Source organism: Palaemon carinicauda, chromosome 19 (assembly GCF_036898095.1).
Source record: "Palaemon carinicauda isolate YSFRI2023 chromosome 19, ASM3689809v2, whole genome shotgun sequence".
In the NCBI taxonomy this organism is placed as follows: Eukaryota; Metazoa; Arthropoda; class Malacostraca; order Decapoda; family Palaemonidae; genus Palaemon; species Palaemon carinicauda.
Genome location: NC_090743.1, coordinates 108297561 through 108319398, shown reverse-complemented (window position 1 = coordinate 108319398; position 21838 = coordinate 108297561). Strand labels below are relative to the sequence as shown.

The window sequence follows — 21838 nt, the reverse complement described above, 5'->3', positions numbered from 1 at the left end:
AAATACCCGAGATTCGTGTATAAAGAGGAGGTATTCCAGTTTCGGGCTCTTTGATTCAGACTAAGCACCGCGCCTCAAATCTTCACAAAGTTGATGTCCAATGTAGCGGGAATGCTGCATTCGAGAGGTATCAGAGCCTCTCTGTATCTGGACGACTGGCTCCTCAGAGCTCTTCCTACATTCACTGCCTGGAGGATCCGCAGATGACGTTGGATTTATCAGGGGAACCCTTTCCTCGCTAGAGCAGTTTGTGTCCTGGGGAAGGCTTAATCTTCGCACTCTTCAGTTCCACCTCAATTAACATTGGAACAAGGGGATAGAACTGGAGACGAAGTGTATTCCCATTTCAGAGCCCATGAAGCAATGTCTTCGGTGGGGGAACAACCCCGTCAAGCTCCAAGAGAGAGTTTTTCTAGAGCAGAGGAACCCAGACCTAGTGTTGTGTCCTGACGCCTCGGACTCGGGGTGGGGAGCAACACTGGGAAAGTTGGAAATCTCGGGTTCCTGGACAAAAGAACAGGAGTCCCTTCATGTAAATCAGAAGAAGCTGTTGGCTGTCTTTTTAGCTCTCAAAGGGTTTGAAAAATTCAGTTCTGAACAGGGTGGTGCAGGTCACCTCAGACAACACTGCAGCGTTGGCCTACATAGGCAAGCAAGGTGGAACACACTCGAGGTCTCTTTACGAGACGTTGAGAGAGCTCCTTTACTGGACAATTGAAAGGAACGTGGGTCTAGTCACAGGATTCATTCGAGGGGAAAGAAATGTGATGGCAGACAGTCTGAGCAGAAAGGGTCAACTCTTGTCAACAGAATGGACGCTTCATCAGGAGGTCTGCAAGAGCCTGCAGAAGACGTGGGGTCGTCCTTGCATAGACCCGTTTGCCACAGCGAAAATTATTAGACTGGAGGCTTACTGTTCTCCAGTGCCAGATCCCGAATCAATTCACATGGATGCATTTCTCATGAACTGGTCTCACCTAGATGTGCACGCTTTTCCGCCATTCAAAATAGTACACAAGGTGATTCAGAAATTTGTATCGCATGAGGGCACCAGAATGACGCTAGTGGTCCCCTTTTGGCCGACAAGAGAGAGAGGTTCACAGAGGTACTGGAATGGATGGTGGACACACCGAGAAGTCTCCCTATGGGAGTAGAGCTACTCAAACAACCACACTTGGAAAGGTATCACCTAAACCTCCAAGCTCTACATCTAACTGCCTTCAGACTCGAAAAACTCACAAGAGCTAGAGGTTTTTCGAAGAAAGCAGCTAGTGCGATTGCGAGAGCAAGGAGAGCTTTCACCATCAAGGTTTACCAATCCAAGTGGGAGGTGTTTAGAGAATGGTGCAGAGACAACTCTTTTTCCTCTTCCAGTACCTCTGTGACTCAGATAGCTGACTTCTTTTTGTACCTTAAAAGGAGGCGTAGGTTTTTTACCTCAACCATTAAGGGGTATAGAAGTATGTTAGCAGCTGTCTTCAGACATAGAAATTTGGACTTGTCTGATAATAAAGATCTCCAAGACCTTTTCAGATCCTTCAATACCACTAAGGAAGGACATCAGGACCCACTGGCTTGAAATCTAGATGTAGTCATGAAGTGAAATTCATGCCTTCAGCAAAGCTGTAAGCTTTAGACATAACAAGGCTTTCTGCTCCTTACAGCTGGGGTTTCTAGCAAAGAACGAACGCCCTTCACAACCTTGGCCCAAGGCTTTTGAGATTCCGAACCTTGCGGATTTGGTTGGAGAGGAATTAGAGAAGGTCCTGTGTCCGGTAAGAGCCCTGAAGTTTTACCTGGAGAGAACGAAGGATTTACGTAGTAAGTCAGAAGCACTTTGGTGCTCAGTCAAAAAGCCTTCTCTATTAATGTTAAAGAAGGCACTAACCTTCTTCATCACACACTTAATAAGGGAAGCTCATTCACTTTGTAGTGAGGCGGATCTCAGTTGCCTTACACTATTTGAAGCAAGTACAGACTCTTTACGAGGACTGCTACACTCTGGGACCATTCGTAGCAGTGAGTGCAGTAGTGGGAGAAGGATCTACCACTACAATCCCATAACCTAATACCCTTTTTCTTCTCTTGGAACTGTTAATTTTTTATGGTTGTTTGGAGACTGGATGCAGTCTTCCACAAACATTGATTTACAGTCAGGTGGTCAGTTTGTTCCTTGAGAGCGCCCGGAATAAGGGTATTGGAGGAGGTCCTGTCACATAGAGGTTATACACCAATTTGACAGCTCCTAGAGGTCTTCAGCCCCCTAGGTGGATCGCTGGATCTCTTAAGTAAAGCAGACATAATGAGGCGGGAAATCATTGAAGTCAGCTTCCTTAACAGGTACGAACCCTTAAGTTTGTTTATTAACTCTTAGGTAAATTCTAACGATGTTGGCTGTCTCTGACCCTCCACCAAAGGTGTCGATCAGCTATATATATAACTACCATGTAAGTCAGATGTTTAAAAATGATATTTTCATAATAAAATAAATTTTTGAACATACTTACCTGGTAGTTATATATAATTTAATTCCCACCCTCCTCCCCTCTAGAGACTAAAGGCATTGAAGATCTGAGGAATAGTTGGAATAGTTCCAGGTACCTGGGTAGAGGGCGCACCGGTGGTACACCTGGCTAACCAATCGGCGATTTCCGCGAGTTTTGAAATTCTGCCGTGACGTCAGGGACTAAAGCTATACAGTATATATTACTACCAGGTAAGTATGTTCAAATATTTATTTTATTATGAAAATATCATTTTTCCTAACAATACAAATCTTAGCAATTTATACAAACTTGCCTGCCAGCCCTATCGCCCTTGAAGTCTTACCTCTAAGCAAAGTGAGCTAAATCACTTATGTGTGAGTGGAAGCAGTAGCAAGCTCCCCCCCCCCCCTCTACTTCCGCTAACTAGCGGTATGGGTAGTTAACCCTCGCTGAAGTTTAGTGGGTCGTCATTTGAGCTTTGCCGAAAGTTATACCGCTAAATAAATAGCTAAGGTTTGTATTGTTAGGAAAAATACAAATTATCTAGGAATTTGTCATATAAGCATACTGTTACAGTAATTGTTATATGAATTCTTTTGCTTTGGGAATCATTGGACACCTTTCCTATGAGATGATAATGTCATGTGTGAGAGTTTGTTAGTGACCACACAGCTACCCTGTTAGTAGATATTGTGGGGTTTTTTAAATTTCAAACATTTTATTATGCATAATACCCACTAAAATATTTATCATCCAGAAGTTGAGTAACTATCTAAACTAGCAGTTCAAGGCAATAAAGGAAAAGTGTAATTTTTACAGTTCATGTGATATTGTTTCAACTGTGAAAGTAACGTGGTACCATATAGTATTATATAGTATACTAGAATTTCACATTTACTTGAACTACTGTATATATTCAGAGGTGCTGGTACACTTTGAATAATGTGAATTGTCAGAAAAATTATAGGTCGTGTTAAAAATATTACATTTTTTGCCGGTTGGTTTCTTAAGAGTAGCGGGTAATTACAAAAGGATGGCTGTGTTATTTAATGTTTTTAGTGGACATATTGAATATAAAAATACTATCTGTCTGTCTCTGCAAAGGAAGATAACTATTCAACGTTTGTTGTTCAATGATTCGTGAAACATTTAAAAAGCTAATTTGTTCTTACACGAATACAAATTATCCTTTAATTGGAGTATGCCTGTCGGGTGGCAGGTAGGCCCCACCCACCCAGACAGTACTGGCGTACTTCTTGTCATCCTCAATTGGCTACAGTATTTAATATTTTTTCTTTCTTTTCAAATTGAATAAATGCTCTGGCAGACGAGTCTCATTTAAGGGATATTAATGGAAGAGGTGAGACAGTTCTCTATATTACCTGTTGGTCTAACACATACTGTACATGTTCTTGTAAGGCAGCATGTCTGTTGCTGTGTTATCCCTTACGTGAACTAATGAGTTGGTTTTCCTTAGACTTCGTTGGTGCTATGTCAGAGAACCGGTCTGTTGTCGACCGATTGTGAAGGGAAGGGCACCACCCTTTCATTTTCCTTCAGTGTCTTCCAAAACTTCAGAAAGGTTCTATGGACATACCACCTGGTTGTGTAGTTGTGGCTCTGTCCCTGCTAGATTGTTGTCATTAGCCTTCAGGACTATTGTAGAAAATGAATTCAAGTTCCCCCCTCTTTCTTGCCTCGTTTCTAAAGGCAAATGATTCACACATTACGTTCCAGGTGTCCTCCAGTGTACAAATTCCATTCCCAAAGCTTCCACCTATGCAAGATCCACATATAGTGCCTACATGCATGCAAGGTGTCCACTCGTATCAGCTTGTACTGTATTGACTTCTACTTGACGATGATCTTCTACCTCTAGAGCTTTATGAACATGATTATCCAGGCAAATGATTATCCACAAGCCTGTCATCTTTGTGCATGGTATTCCATGCGTACAAACTTGACAAACAAGATGGTCTATGCATATGATCATTCACACGCACAATCTTTATAAACATGAACATTTACGTACACAATCTGTGCCATGACTTAGATCAGCGTTTTGCAAATCTTTTTTTGCTGCGACCCACAGCAAGAACCACAGTTTATATCGCGACCCATAATACTTAGATGTAATAAGACAAACTGTGTTCATTAGGTTCATTTATTTAGGATCGACAATTTATATGCATATTTTTTATGATCTGCTCATTGCTTTATTTATTAGTATGAATAAAATATAACTTCTAGAAAAACAAATATGAAGGAAATTCCAACACAAAGGTAAAGTACGTAATATTTAGAAAAGAACACTTATAGGATAGATATGCTTGTTTATTCATAGGCAGCTGTTTATAATTGGGAACACAAGAAGACAATGCTACATGCATATCAGGTGCAGTCTTGGGCCTGTTTCTGTCTTGGTCTTTGAGTTAATGTGGAAAATCCCAGTTCACACAAATAGGTAGTTGTGAAAGGTAATAGTAATAGAATAGCCTTTTTATTCTGTAATGGAAATTCCCCTTTGTTCTTAACCCAAAATGAGCACAAATTTAATTTGTCAAAATCATTTTTAAGTGTAAAGGAACAATTAAAATGCAGCAATTCAGCTTCCTCTTCAGGTAACAAGTCTAACTCAATTATTGATTCAGGACTTTAGAAACTAAATGGATGTTTTATCCGAAGACTTTTCTAGAATGGTTCAAATTTCACTTCAGGAAAATAGTTATTAAAGCTCTGAGATAGGAAAGTGAGATGTGACAAAATCTCAAGTTATAATTCTGCTCATATGTTGTTGTTGACATTCTCAGCAATGTGTTGTAACAGTGTAGGAAACATATAATAGGTAGGATGATCATCTTCAAGTCTTCCTTGCCATACTCAACATTTTCTGAAAACCTTTGATATATTCAATATGTTGAAATATGTTGCCGCTTTTTCCTTGAAGTTTCATGTTTAAATAATTAAAAAGGCCGAAAACACAAGTTAAGTAAACTGGTTTGGTAATCCATATGTCATTTTCAAAAGTAGAGACAAAGGATTATTTCTTTCTACCAAAAACATATGAAGCTCAGTTCTAAGTTCATACCAACGAACTTCTATGTGATACAGTGAGTGTATTCAGCTCCAATCTCTGAACAGAAAATTTCAAATATTCTACCGGAAAAGAAGGGAAAAGAGAGAAAGAAATAAGAGATATTCCAGGATATGTTCATTTTTCATCATCATCTCTTCCTCGTCCTACGACTTTCTCTCGCGTATTTTTAATTTCCTGCCTTTTTTTTTTTCTTTTTTTGTCACGACCCATTAAATTTTTCATGCAACCCACCGAAGGGTCAGGACCCACAGTTTGAAAAACGCTGACCTAGATCTTCCCATACTATGGAACCGAATCAGGACGTGATATTTCCACGTCTCGAGAGTTTCCCAGATGCCAAGGTCTTCCAACTCTTTCTCGTGATAGGGTTTGGAACGCATACTTCAGATCAAATCTCGGCACTAATACTAACATTAAGAAGCCACATTGAGCTCGCACGGTATATGGCAAGGATTCTGCCCAACCAAGTACAAGCACTTGATCGGTAACGGACTAGCTGGTGAGTACTGTATCCTAAATTAAAGAAGAATTCTTCGAGGAAACGTTGAGTGGATGGTGGCATCGAAGAAGTTGAGGAAGACTGATTGATAGGAGTACGTACGCTTGACTCATACCATTTCTCTCCCTTTGCACTGAAAATGATCCTGCTCTGAGAAGGGATCCTAATACTTTCTTGTTTTTCAATTGTGTTGAAATTTTCTGGGAACGTGCCCACCCCCAAGTACATGTATTGGTGTGCGGTACAGGTACTCATGCACCTGCTACCTGTGCTTGGTTTCTCACGAGAATGAACGCACGTGCTGCCGGTAGGAATAAAGGGCTCTTCCATTTCTTCCCCTTTCTGGATGCTCTCTTTCTCTCTTTAGGAGAGTGAAAAGCGGTGCTTGCCGAGAACCTTCATCTAGTTCCAGGTTAGGTTTATACCAGAAACTATCTCCCTGGGAAGAAGTATTGGAATTTCATGCTCCTGCCATTACCAACCACTTTCTGACGCCAGGGATGAAGGAGCCATCCTTCTTCCACATCCTAGTGGAGGAATTGGACTTTCTCCAATGTCCGTTGATTCAGCGGTTACAGCGCCAACATTAGAGACCCTGAAGAAGACTGAAACAGGGCCACATCATTCTTGGGCCTGGAGTTTGCTGCCATAGAAGCTGCTTCCAGGATCAGTCTAATCAGCTGTAGGTTGTATCACTGGTTGGGAACAGTCCCCAGAATTCGACATTCCCGAAATGTATGAATCATTCAGATTTGGTTTCATAGGCAGAAGGCAAGGACCTTACTAACACTGCAGCCAGTTTGTTACCAGTGAGGCTTTGGGACCTGAAGGAAAACAAAGAAGAAGAGGGCATTCAGTCTTCCAGACAGTTATCCAGGTCTTTACAGTCAACTTTTGCCATAGCAAAGTATACCGGGACTCGAGGACTGACCTTCTTCCTATTCTTTGACTCTTCAAAATGAAGAAGGCAAGCACTGTATGTTCTACTATCAGGAAGAAGACTTCTCAGTGAACCTGAAGGATACTTGTATTTAGATACCCATCCTTTGCTCCAATGGGAATCACCTCTTCTTCCTCATGGCTTTATATCAAACCTGGAACTCTGAACTTTACTGCTCTCAAACGTTCACACTCGCCTTTTCTGGTACTACCTGTTTGAACTAGATTTGTTTCTTGGGATGCAGATTATCTTCGCTTACTCCTTTCTGTGATATCTAATACAGGGTCTTTAAAATTGGAATTTAATGAAAGATTGAAAGAAGCAAATCAGCAATGGCTAGGTTAAGTAAAATCGGGAAGTCAAATTTCCTGAAATGAAATATAAAAATTAGTCTGTATTTCAGTTTAGTGAGATCGATGTTACTTTATGGACACGACATGAGTCGTGGTATGGCAATGAAACAATATCCAACAGATTTTGTAAATTTGAGAACAAAGCCCTCTGAAGAATATTGCGAGTTGAATGGCCGGAGTGGATTAGAAATGAAACTATGAGAGATTACTCAAGTGCCAACAGAGATGGAGATGGTTTGGGCATGCTCTTTGCATTCCCCAAGAGAGATTAGTACACCATACTTTTAACTGGGCTCCACAAGGCACTAGAAGAATTGGAAGACTCAGGCCTACATGGCTGAGGACTATGAAGCATTAAGTAGGAGATGATGATTAGAGAATTGTTGATTTAAAAGCTCAAGATAAGAGACGCGTGGCAAAATCTAACCAAGGCCCTAGGTTTGTTAGTTTGGGAAGAAATGACAAATTCAGAGATAATTTGTTTTTCACCCTAACTAAAACAAACCTGGAGCTATTTATACAAATTGGCCTGCCATCACCTGTCTCTCATTAACTCCTGCCTGCAAGCAAGAAGTGACGTGGTTCACTTAACCGTGAGTAGATATAGGTGGCTGGGTAGCCCTCAGCACCCCCCTCTATCTACCCATTGTAGTGGTTAGGTAGGGTTGCCACCTCGCACGTAAATTTTAATGGCTGCCTTCCAGCTACGCTAGAAGTAATATCCAAATAAATAGTGGAAGGTTTGTTAGTATGGGAAAAATACAAATTACAGTGATACCTCGGTAGTCGAACGACTCTATACTCGAACAATTCGGAGTTCGACCAAAATTTTCGAGAAATTTTTGCTGCGGTGCTCGACCAAAAATTCGGTACTCGACCAGCCGAACACGTGACGACCGCATGGGCTTTGTGATGATCGCGCCATCTCGGCCACTCTCGCTTGTTCGGGAAGCATCAGTTCTCTCGAGAGCGTCACTCAGACAACGCGCGATCAGCATTCGTTGTGATTTAGTGATTTTCAGTGCTTTTAATTGCTTTTTTAGCTTTCATAATGAGTCCCAAGAAAGTAATGAGTGTTAAGGGGAAGGAGAAGAGGAAAACAGTGCGAACAACGATCGAGTTGAAGAAGGAAATTATAGAGAAATATGAGAATGGTGTACGAGTGTCCGATTTAGCGGTAGAATACGGAATGGCGAAGTCGACCATTTCTACGTTTTTAAAGCATAAAGAAATGATTAAGAAGGCGAATGTTGCAACGGGAGTTACGGCGGTAACTAAGCAAAGGCCACAAGTGATTGAGGAGATGGAAAAGTTGCTTTTAATATTTATTAAAGAAAAACAGTTGGCCGGGGAAAGTGTTAGTGAAGCGTTCATTTGTGAAAAAGCGTTGCATATCTATGAAGAATTAGTGAAGAAAAGTCCGAGTACCAGTGAAAGTGATTCATTTACATTTAAAGCGAGCAGGGGTTGGTTTGAAAAGTTTCGTAATAGAACAGGTATTCATCGTGTTACTAGGCATGGGGAGGCAGCTAGTTCGGATCAAATTGCAGCCGATAAATACGTGGGGGAATTCGATCGGTACATAAATGAACAAAATTTGATCGCACAACAAGTCTTTAATTGTGATGAGACTGGGTTATTTTGGAAGAAAATGCCAGCCAATACGTACATTACCAAGGACGAGACGAAGATGCCAGGTCACAAGCCAATGAAAGATAGGCTAACATTGTTGCTGTGTGCAAATGCAAGTGGCGATTGCAAGATCAAACCCTTGTTAGTGTACCACTCGGACAACCCCCGGGTGTTCAAACGAAATAATATTTGTAAAAGTGCACTACCAGTTATGTGGCGCTCGAACACTAAATCTTGGGTCACAAGACAATTCTTTACTGAGTGGATAAACGAAGTGTTTGCCCCCCAGGTTAAGGCTTACCTCATTGAAAAGAGCTTGCCAATGAAATGTCTTCTGGTTATGGACAATGCTCCTGCACATCCTCCAGGTCTCGAGGATGACTTGAAAGAAGAATACAGCTTTATCAAAATCAAATTCTTGCCCCCCAATACTACTCCCATACTCCAGCCCATGGACCAACAGGTCATTTCAAACTTCAAAAAACTCTATACCAAGGCCCTTTTCAGAAAGTGTTTTGAAGTGACCAGTGACACGAAGTTGACCCTAAAGGAATTCTGGAAGGAACACTTCAGCATCCTCAACTCTGTTAACATGATTGACCAAGCTTGGCGAGGTGTGACCTATAGGACATTGAACTCTGCCTGGCGTAAGCTGTGGCCATCATGTGTCACAGAGAGGGAGTTTGAAGGTTTCCAACCAGAGGCGGGTCCAAGCACTGCTACCCCTGTAATTTCTGATGACACTGATGTCGTTGAGGAAATTGTTGTCATGGGCAGGAGTTTGGGGCTTGAGGTCGACAAGGATGATATTGATGAGCTTGTAGAAAGCCATTCTACCGAGTTGACTGTGGAGGAATTGTTGCACCTGCAACAACAACAGCAGCAGGATCTGATTGTGGAGCAGGAATCTTCAGAAGAGGATGAGGTAAGGGAGGATGTTCCAAGTTCTCTCATCAATGAAATTTGTTCCAAGTGGGCAGATGTGCAGGCTTTTGCTGAAAAATACCACCCAGAAATTGCAGTAGCAAACCGGGCAGTGCATATGTTTAATGATAGTGTCATGTATCATTTTCGAAGAATACTGCAGAGGAGGAAGAAACAATTAACAATAGACCAGTTTTTCACAAAAGAAAAGAAAGCTGCTACATCAAAGCCTGTTTCTCCTCCAAAGAAGAGACAAAGAAGAGAAGAAACCCCTGAAATAGATCTGCCCACCCTTTCATTGGAGAGAGAAACAACTCCTGAAGGAGAACTACCCCGCCACATCATGGAAGGGGACTCTCCTTCCAAGCAGTAACCTCCCCCTTCCATCCTCTCCACATCCATCCCTGTATGCCATCGAACCGCTGCTCAAAGGTATGTTCACTACAGTACAGAAAATGGTTTAAAATTGTTTTATTTTAGTACAGTAAATGGTTTAAAATTGTTTTATAGGATTTTCTGACCAATTTCATACACATTTAGATAATTATTGTTGTTTAGGTACACGTTTTATTAATATTTTGGGCCTGTTCGAGTGCTTGGGAACGGAATAGAATATATACCATTATTTCTTATGGGGAAAAAAAATTCGGTACTCGAACAAATCGGAGGTCGAACACGGATCTCGAACGGATTATGGTCGAGTACCGAGGTATCACTGTATCTCTAAATTTGTCATTTTTCTGTTAGCCCTTGCCTCTGCTAAGAGAGTCGGTGCGCTACACGGTCTGTCCTCTGACATCGCCCATTCAAGGTAATGGGGGCAAGTGACAACTCAACTTCGTCCCTGAGTTTATTGCAAAGACTAAAAATCTGGCTGTATTGGATCCTAGATTCCGACCCTTCTGAATTGAGTGTCTTCGTACTGTAATAAATGACCCAGATCAACTGTTATTATGCCCTGTTAGGGCACTGAGGAAATACCTCAAATGGAATCTTTTGAGTTCGGCCACAGATCAATACTGTAGACTGTTTGTCAGTACAGGCAGAGTCAAGAGGAGAGTTACGAAGAACTCAATCTCTTCCTGGATCAGGAAGGGGATCAAATGAGCCCTCTAAGTGGACTTGACCCCTCTTGACTGTAGACCTAGATCTAATGATGTCATGAGTGTTAGCACGTTTGTAGCATTAAAAAGGAACTTAAATGTGACGCAGGTCTTGCAGGTGGGCGTGTGGAAATGTCAAACTATGTTCACCCCCCCCCATGTACAAGATGTAACCTGCAGGAGCCTTAACACCTTCTCTGTAGGTCCTGTGGTGGCTGCAGAAAATGAGATCAATAACACCTCAGCTCCTTCATAGGACAAGTAGCAGTCAGTTGAGGGCAAATGTTACTCGGTTATAAGTCTAGTATGAATGTGCGTATGACTAGCCTTTTTGTCTTTCATTCTACCCTCTCTTGGGGCTCAAGCAATCCGAGGAACTCTGCAAGCTGACCTCTGACTGCTGGTGGGTATTATTGTCCCTTGTGTAACCTAATATATGCACTTATATTTGTCCCCTATCTCCCAGCGAGGTAGGAGTTGGGCAACGTCCAGGTAAGAGGAGCTTAGCCGTAAGTGATCTTACCTAGCTGAGTCACAGTGCTTAGTTTCACACCTTTGCACAATTGCTCAGGCCGTTGAGAGTTAGCAAGGTGATAGGGTGCGCTCTTCCACAGCTTGTGCGAAGCACAAGAGTAGCGTCCCGGATCATTGACCAGCAAGTTGGTCTTTTACTTCCACCAACCTAAATGCAAGTCTCCATAGTAAAGAGCTGAAAGGTTTGTATTTGGTGCTGGAACAAATGACATTTGGAAATGATTTGTAATTTTCCTTACCATACAAACTGGAAGCTCTTTACACATACTGGCCTGCTATCACCTACCCCCAAGAAGTTGTGCCTGCTATTGCAAAGTGGCTTGTGTTAGCTGCTGCACATAGGAGCACCGTGGTTGGTGTACCCCCCCTAACTAGGAGAGGGTAGTAGCATCTCACTAAAAGTTTTATGGCTAGTTTGAGCTATCACCGAAATATATATCCTTAGTAAAGAGCTTCAGAGATGTATGGTTAGGAAAATTACAAATTATTTCCATATCTGTCTTTTTTGTTTTTCCAAAATCCCTTTTTAAAGTAGCTTGTATTTTTTCCAACTATACAAACCTGAGTCCTTTAAGTTAAACTGTCTGCCTCAACCATCCTGCAAGTCCTAGGTTAAAGGTCAAAGTGAAAGTTGCTCCACCAGCTACCTAATAAGTAAGTATGGTTACCCTACTAGAAGTGTAAAGGGCTGGTTTCAGCTTCCCTGAAGTCCTCTTTAATGGAATCAGGTTTGTGTAGTTGGGAAAAATACAAATTGCTTAAAAAATGAATGTGATTTTTTTACTTATATTTGAACACACATGTAAGTTTAGAAACTTGTTACTTAGAAATTCACGTACCATACCTATTTACAGTTTTATTGTATTTGTTTTCTTCTCAGTTCAAAGATTGAAGGTGGGGATATAATATTTATTCAGACTTATTTTGAGGATGATTGGTTAACTATTGTCAGTTCTGAGAAGGATTGTCACATAGTTTATGTGAGACTGTGTTAGTTTGTAAGAGTTATCGAATGAATTTTATATATACACGTACAGTAATGCTTATTTGATTATAGCAAATTGCCATTCATCATGCCAGGTACAAAAGTGATCGCGGAAGCCGAGAATCCTCGTACAATGATGATCGTTATAATCACCGTGAAAGATACTCGGGTGGGAATGACCGGTGGCACCGTGGTCGTAGTGATGATAGGATGAGGAGATCACACTCGAAGAGTTCCCCTGCTCCTCCATCCAGAAGAGGTTTCTCCAGCAAACGTCTATCTCCTCACAGAAGGAGAGAAGGGGAAGCAAGTGATAGGTACACTTGTTTTTATGGCTATTGGTTTAGTTAGCTAGGTTTCTTAAACTTTATAAATCTATTTTGGAACTAAGGAGGTTATGTTTCTATAAAATGAAATAAAGTTTTTCCAAGCTCCAAAGATTCTGAGGAAGTTTGTACTATTGATTTGCAGCTCCTTGAAGCAGATGGCAGAAGGTTAGGTTATGATTCAACAAAACTAGTTAATGATATATTGTTAAATTTTTTGCTATTCATGAATAGATTAAAAATAATGTTATTTTCATTGTAAGTATATACATAATTTATACATAACTGTAATCTGTCAGGGTTCATATATTCTCAATAAAATATATGTTCTTTGGAATTTAGAATTTTTAAAATGATATAATCTTGAAGCTAAGTTAACGTTCAAATAAAGAAATGAGAAAGGGAATTCATTAACTAATATTCCAAAGACTGGTATATTTATTCAAGAAGATAGAAGTCTAATATACAAGGGAAACATATACCATAATGAATAGCAGTATTTTATTTTCAGAATTAGGGAAAAACTAGTGTGCTAGTATGGAAAATAGATTGATATACAGTATAATGAAATATATTGCTAGTGTTCCACAAAAAATGTAAAATCACATTGTCATTGAAAATATAAAATAATTCGCACAGTACATCATCTACGCCTATTGACGCAAAGGGCCTCAGTACATATATAGAACAAATTATATTTTCTCACTTTTAAATTGTGAGGTATCTGCTCAGGAGAAATAATATGGGCATAGTAAAATAGTCTCCATTGATTGCAGTACTGTATACGTGTATAGAATAAGTAAGCATGAATCTATTAATGCAAGTGAAATCTACATGACTATGCTGAAATCATAATCTTAACTGCTTGCGACGGCTAGAATAATTTTCATTGTTATCCATTGACTATTTTACTTCAGATAGAAATTATTATATATAGTGTTTTACTTTTGATTGTACCATGTTTTTATATTGTTTACGTGGAATTATTTAGATTTATATAACTCCTATTTATTGCCCTTAAAACGAAAGGTTTGTAAAATACTTCCAGGCATGATCGAGAACGCAGTTCAGGACGTTCCAGGAGTCCAGGAAGGCGATCCTTAGCAGTGTCTTTGTCACGATCCCCTGAGAGGAAAAAGTAGGTCGCAATAAATAAGAGCCAGTTTGCTTTTTATAGTTTTAGAAGACAGTTCATATATTTACAGTATTTCTTTATTAATAATGAACTTTTTTCAATATTTAACTTAGCCGGTGATTATATAAGCTGCAACTCTGTTGCTCGACAGAAAACTCTACGTTAAAAATCCGCCAGCGATCGCTATGCAGGTAGGGGGTGTACTTCAACAGCGCCATCTGTCGTGCAGGTACTCAGTACTCAATGTAAACAAAGAACTCAATTTCTCTCTGTCGGGCTACCGGCAAGACCTACTAATTCGCTGTTGCTAACTGGATTTGTTTTCACAACTATTGGTGAAGTACACTATTCTAGTTTTGAGCTTTCGCTATGCAGGTGTTTTATCTTCATCTCAAAACTTGAACTTGTTTTGGATAGATTTAATTATGGTGACAAAGAGAGTATGGACTTTCTTTCACTTTTAAATGGCCGACCCTTCCCTTAGACGGAAGTGTGTTTAGGCTTTTAGTAATTATCTTATCACGTTATAGATTTTCCTCTATATATTTTATATCTCTCCGCCTTTATTAGGCCTCTTCGATTAACTTTCCATTTTTTTTATAAACATATAAAATAAATTTTAATGCTTTGTTTATATAGACCTTTCCTGAGAGTAGGCGGTCCTAACTTGGAAACCGAAGTTAATCAACATTGAGCCCTTTATATCGTCTTTAGCTTTTAAAGGATTTAAAACTTTTTAAATGTAATATTTTATGAAAGAATTTCTTTGATAGTCTTCGTACTGTTTTCAAAGATGAACTAACGTTTAGTTTATTTATGCTACGCAGTTGTTGACGTTCAGGACGTTCAACATGCGCTCTATCGTTACGATAGAGAGAGAGAGTGTATCACGGTTTCACTTTGCAGTAAGAGTAAATCGATTCTGATGTTTTGTTCATTCTTTCTTAGCTTAAATGTTTTAAATTCTAATTTAAAGGAACTTTTTATTTGAAAAACCTTTCAGTTTTTTCCTTTAGTCAAATATCATGTTTTTTTGACGATATATAATTGGGCTCTTCTCTTAGGTGCGAAATCAAGAGAGAAAGAGAGAGAGAGATAGAGACGGAGAGAGAGAGAGGAGAGAAAACGTTCCGTTCAAGCGGGTAACGTTGTTCTCGTGTTACTCTCGTCCCTAGTCTCTGTACGGGGAGGAAGGATAAAACGTTTTTAGGTTTTTATTCTCGTCCCCAGGCTATGTGCGGTGAGAGATTGAAAACGTAGTTATATGAACTAGTGTTTAGTCTCTTTCCCAGCCACTGTTTTTTCTTTTTATCTTAAAATATGTTTTCTGTTTTTTGCTGGTATTATGAGCTTGCATTATACGACTAATTTTGCAATTACTACCTTTTAATGAAGGGTAGAATTGCGTGTTTCAGGTAGAAATAAGTGCAAAACAGAAAATCGAAGTGATAAAGTGATATGCGCAAAGTGTTACAGTGTTGCGTCCGAGGCGCAAAGTGTTACAGTGTTGCGTCCGAGGGTTCGTCTGTTCGTGCCTGTCGTTCACCTAGTCCGGGACCTCTTGCAAGCTCCCAAGCCCAGGGGAGAAGTAATGTCAAAAGACTTATGGGTTCGAGAGGCCTTGACCAACGAACAGACGTTTTCCCTCTATGGTATCGGGTGTTTCTTACCAAGATCTCCCCTACCATAAGACGAGAGAGACGTTGTTTCTCCTCGCCATCCGTAGGCTTTTCGCATAAGAAACCTGTCACAAGGTTTCGAAGCCCTTAAGCGAAAGTCAGTCCTTTTAGGACAGGTCCAGCGTCCTGGTTACAGCCATTAGGACAGCTCTGACCCTATGCAGTCATCGGATAACTGCTCGCCACCTAACAAAAGCGTAACACAGACTCCGAAAGTCTTTTTTTGTAGGCAAAGTGTTGCGGTCACAGACGTTACCCGCGTCTATTACCACAACCATTTCCGTTGATCCTTAAGGGGTTGTATGGCAAAATATGCAGTATATGCTTGCCTCCCTTATGGAAGACTATTCTGCCGATTAGTCCGTTGAGTCTAGCCGTTTATCTCATCGATATCCTGGCTTTCAGCCAACCTAATGTTCCTTTGTGCTTACTGTTGACGTTGGCGTAGCTTAGTCACGTCAGTCAGGTTGTTTAGAACCACACTCGATGCGGTCTCGTGTGGTTTTTCAGCCGCATTTGGACGTTAGGCCACTGGCTGATGCTCCTGTTGACGTTCTAGATGTTCACTAACAATCGGAGTTGACTTGTTTTGACGCTGTGCGTCAACCTCCGCATTCTAGAGTTGTTTTGACTGCTCAGTCTAGGCAGTCAAAGCAGTCTCGAGTGGACGCTGTACGTCCTCACGCACCTGTTGTGGTTGACAGTTCAGTTGTTGACAGTTCACAGACTGTCAAGCAGTTACATGACGTTGCGTTCTGGTCCGCTACTAATGCACCAGTGAGAGACTCAGCTTTTATCGGACAAGGTTCCTGTAGATGAGGAAGTTGCTGTTCTCCCTCCTACTGATATTCCCTTGAGGACTCTGTCAGATGGAGAGGAGCCTTAAGCTGCTTAGCCTCCTATGGACTTTAATTAAATCATGATGATTTTTTTAAGGATCTTCGTCCGGATCTTGTAACTGCTGCTCCTCGTTCGCCTAAACGTCAGAACTTACACTAGGCCTAGCTACTTCGAAGCCGTTGTTTTTAAGCTAGTGCTCTCTCGCTCTCCTAGAGAGCGTTACGTTGGCTAGGCGACTGGTTTTTCACCAGGAGGAGTTTGGGGGATACAGCCTTTGCTTTCCCTTCTTTTAAACTGGTTTATAGAGCGAGAGTCTGACATGACACGAGAGAAGTTCTCGGCTTGGGAGTTCATGCCTCTGCCCAGATAGACTTCTCAATTCTGGTAGACTCTCCCTGGCGCCTAGCCAGGAGACGCTCCAAGTTGTTTACAGGTCAACTTCTCAGCTGTTGTCGAGCCTTTGAAGTTTTGCTGTACTATTATGTCACGCATAACAAGGCTTTCAGGGATGGTAAACGGTTCCGCCTCAGTCGCTAACCCCGTCTGTTGCCACACCTGCTCCCGTAGACCCTAAATGGGCTTTGCTGCAAGACATGCAGTCCAAGCTTGCGTCCTTGATAGAGGACTTAAATGCGGAGAAGAACCCTCTGGCCAACAACCTTCCAACCGGTCGGTTGTGCGCCCTGTTGACGCTGAGGTAACCTACTCGCGTCTGCCAGTTGAGGTGGTTCCTCCACCGATGCGACCCAGTGTGGGTTGCCAGCCGCACGTTGACGTTAAGCGACGCTCGGAGGTGGTTGTTGACGTTCAGGACGTTCAACAACCAGCAGAGGTGACTTGTTGTGACGCAGTGCGTCAACCTCAGCAACCCGGTAGGGTGTTGACTGTACAACCCAGACGGTCTAGACAGTTTCGGGTTGACGCTGTGCTTCCTCGCGCACCCATGGTTGTTGACAGTTCACAGACTGTGCAGCAGTTCCATGATATTGCGTCCGGCTCCGTCACGCATCCACCAGTGCGACCGGATTCAGCGAGTCAGACGTTGCCCACTCCGTTGCCGTTTCTTCATCAGTTTCGGATGAGGAACCCTCTGATGAGGACGTTGCTGAACAAGACGATCAGCCCCCAGCCCTGCTATCCATCCAGAAGATGCTGAAGAAGGAACGCTGCTCAGTCAGGCTGTGGATGAGTCTGGTAGGGATGCTGTCATCCGTGGATCAAATTGTGTCACTAGGAAGATTACACCTCCGTCCTCTTCTATACCATCTAGCTTTTCACTGGAAAAAGGACAAGACGCTAGAAGCGGTCTCGATCCCGGTTTCCGAAAAGATAAAGTCTTGTCTGACTTGGTGAAAGGACTATATCAACCTAAGAGAGGGTCTTCCCCTGACTGTTCAGACTCCCAACCACGTTCTCTTCTCGGACGCATCGGACGTAGGCTGGGGTGCGACATTAGACGGTCGGGAATGCTCGGGAATATGGAACTCGAGTCAAAGGACAATGCATTTCAACTGCAAGGAGCTACTGGCAGTACGTCTGGCCTGGAAAAGCTTCAGGTCTCTCCTTCAAGGCAAAGTGGTGGAGGTGAACTCGGACAACACCACGGCTTTGGCGTACATCTCCAAGCAAGGAGGGACCTACTCTCTGACGTTGTACGAGATCGCAAGGGACCTCCTCACCTGGTCAAAAGGTCTAGACATATCACTAGTAACGAGGTTCATCCAAGGCAACTTGAATGTCATGGCAGATTGTCTCAGTTGGAAGGGACAAATAATTCCAACATAATGGACCCTCCACAAGGATGTATGCAAGAGACTTTGGGCCACCTGGGGCCAGCCAACCATAGATCTCTTCGCAACCTCGATGACCAAGAGGCTCCCAATATTTTGCTCACCAATCCCGGACCCAGCAGCAGTTCATATAAATGCCTTTCTCCTAGATTGGTCACATCTAGATCTATATGCATTCCCTCCGTTCAAGATTGTCAACAAGGTACTGCAGAAGTTCGCCTCTCACGAAGGGACAAGGTTGACGCTAGTTGCTTCCCTCTGGCCCGCGAGAGAATGGTTCACCGAGGTACTTCGATGGCTAGTAGACGTTCCCAGAACACTTCCCCTAAGGGTGGACCTTCTACGTCAGCCACACGTAAAGAAGGTACACCAAGGCCTCCACGCTCTTCGTCTGACTGCCTTCAGACTATCGAAAGACTCTCGAGAGCTAGAGGCTTTTCGAAGGAGGCAGCCAGTGCGATTGCTAGAGCAAGGAGGACATCCACCCTTAGAGTCTACCAATCGAAGTGGGAAATCTTCCGAAACTGGTGCAAGTCAGTATCCGTATCCTCGACCAGTACCTCTGTAACTCAAATAGCTGACTTCCTCTTATATCTGAGGAAAGAACGATCTCTTTCAGCTCCCACTATCAAGGGTTACAGAAGCATGTTGGCATCAGTCTTCTGTCACAGAGGCTTAGATCTTTCCAACAATAAAGATCTACAGGACCTCCTTAAGTCTTTTGAGACCACGAAGGAGCGTCGTTTGGTTACACCTGGTTGGAATTTAGACGTGGTACTAAGATTCCTTATGTCAGACAGGTTCGAACCGCTACAATCAGCCTCCCTGAAATATCTCACCTTAAAGACTCTTTTCCTGGTATGCTTAGCCACAGCTAAAAGAGTCAGTGAGATTCATGCCTTCAGCAAGAACATCGGATTCTCATCCGAAACGGCTACATGTTCTACAACTTGGTTTTCTAGCCAAAAACGAGCTGCCTTCTCGGCCTTGGCCAATATCGTTCGATATTCCAAACTTATCGTATGGTTGGAAATGAACTAGAAAGAGTCTTATGCCCTGTAAGAGCTCTTAAGTTCTATTTAAAACGAACTAAACCTTTACGAGGCCCGTCTGAAGCTTTATGGTGTTCAGTTAAGAAACCATCTTTGCCTATGTCAAAGAATGCTTTATCCTATTTTATCAGACTGTTAATACGAGAAGCTCATTCCCATCTGAATGAGGAAGACCAAGCTTTGCTGAAGGTAAGGACACACGAAGTTAGAGCTGTCGCAACTTCCGTGGCCTTTAAACAAAATAGATCTCTGCAAAGTATAATCGACGCAACCTATTGGAAAAGCAAGTCAGTGTTCGCGTCTTTTTATCTTAAGAATGTCCAGTCTCTTTACGAGAACTGCTACACTCTGGGACCATTCGTAGCAACGAGTGCAGTAGTGGGTGAGGGCTCAACCACTACAATTCCCTAATTCCATAACCTTTTTAATCTTTCTCTTGAAATGTTTTATTATTGTTTTTGGGTTGTCCGGAAGGCTAAGAAGCCTTTCGCATCCTACTTGATTTGGCGGGTGGTCAAAGTCATTTCTTGAGAAGCGCCTAGATTAGAGGTTTTGATGAGGTCCTGTTGTATGGGTTGCAACCCTTGATACTTCAGCTCCTAGGGGTCGCTCAGCATCCTAAGAGGATCGCGAGGCTCCGTAAGGAAGACGTACTTAAAAAGGCAGAGTAATTGTTCAAGTCGACTTCCTTACCAGGTACTTATTTATTTTAAGTTTGTTATTTTGATAACTGCTAAAATAAAATAAAAAATCCTTAGCTCATAATAATGTAAACATTTATTGCTGGTCTCTACCCACCCCCCTGGGTGTGAATCAGCTTATATAATCACCGGCTAAGTTAAATATTGAAAAATGTTATTTTTATAATAAAATAAATTTTTGAATATACTTACCCGGTGATTATATATTAAAGGACCCTCCCTTCCTCCCCAATAGAGACGCAGTGGACCGAGGAGAAAATTGAGTTCTTTGTTTACATTGAGTACTGAGTACCTGCACGACAGATGGCGCTGTTGAAGTACACCCCCTACCTGCATAGCGATCGCTGGCGGATTTTTAACGTAGAGTTTTCTGTCGAGCAACAGAGTTGCAGCTTATATAATCACCGGGTAAGTATATTCAAAAATTTATTTTATTATAAAAATAACATATTTTGGTATTAACACAAGATGTATGATTTGTAAAACTAGACTAAAAATTGCAATATTTGAAGTAAAGTTTACTGAGGGGAAAAAAAAAACTTTTTTTCCAGAATGCGTGTGGTTAAAGAATCTTCAGAGGAAGGGTCATATAATAGCAGTAAGAAGAAAACAAGTTCGTGGAACTCTTCAGTGAAAAGTGAGTTAAAAATTGCTTCTAATGCGTCAAGTAGCAAAGTGAGTGAAGAAATTAATGCAGAAGAACTCCAGGAAGATGATGGTAAAGATTCCTGGGTACGTTCAGCACCTGCCGATCTGCATTACCAGCGTGACAAAAAGTAAGTTGCTGATAAATTATGGATACTAGTTCATTGGTTTTAGGTTTAAATTTTACTTAAGAAATGCTGTTTGTACTGAACCTTTATTTTAAATGGACATATCCTCGTGAATACTTGACATTGTTTGTTACTGGGAAGAAATTTTTATTTGATCCTAGATGGCTGTTCAACATATCTTCGGTACTAATCAAGTTTACAGAAATTGTCATTAATACCGAATATTTTTTCCCATTGGCTTATTTCCACTTCTGTTTCTAATAATGATGATATCCAAGAGATGAAATGTCAATTTGTTCCTACATGGAATACAGATCATTGACCATTAATAGGAGTATGACGTCAGCGAAGTTGAGACAGCCGTTAGACTTTTCAACATGGTAAACGTAATTCATCGCCAAGTGGCTGTTAAGTCTCGCCCATCTGACTGGTAGAGCAGCCTTCACTTTGACACCGGCTGCCGGAGAGTACAAACTTACTGCACGGTGCCATCATCTGGCTGTTGTAATCTTCTATTATATTTTGAATATTTGTTCTTGCATTCATCTTAAGTGTTGCCTGATAACTAACAGATTCTGTGCTACCTGTCATTATCCAATATACTCATGTGATCGATATCGTGAGTCTTAAGGAAGGTTTTCCGGAAGCGCTAAATATTTATCCCCTAGCTGATGTGTTCTGGATTGCCAGAGTGTCGTCATCGACCTACGTGAATATGGAGAAAAACAACTTCAAGTATTAGCAGATACACTCAGCCATCAGGGACAGGTAGTATGGGCAGAGTGGGCCCTCTCAGTTGTAGAGTAAAAGCTTCTTGCCATTTGCGACTTCCCAATGAACGACTTGTTTGCAACACACTTAAAGAAGCAGCTTTAAGGGTATTGTTCTCCAATTCCAGACCAGGCAGCAGCGATGTAGGTTGTATTCCAACATCCCTAGAGCGGCCTGGATGCTTACGCTTTGCCACCTTTCTGGGTCATCAACAGTGT

At 41.7% G+C, this 21838-nt stretch overlaps 1 protein-coding gene across 1 annotated transcript in view; it reads left to right on the top strand.

Annotated features, from left to right (window-relative positions):
* LOC137658711 (ribonuclease 3-like) overlaps positions 1 to 21838 on the top strand; it is a 222031-nt gene that overhangs the window by 11112 nt on the left and 189081 nt on the right. Inside the window, exons 2-4 of the mRNA XM_068393707.1 lie at positions 12649 to 12870; positions 13928 to 14017; positions 20628 to 20852. Of these exons, the coding sequence (XP_068249808.1) occupies positions 12649 to 12870; positions 13928 to 14017; positions 20628 to 20852 (537 nt within the window). The remainder of the gene's footprint in view (positions 1 to 12648; positions 12871 to 13927; positions 14018 to 20627; positions 20853 to 21838) is intronic.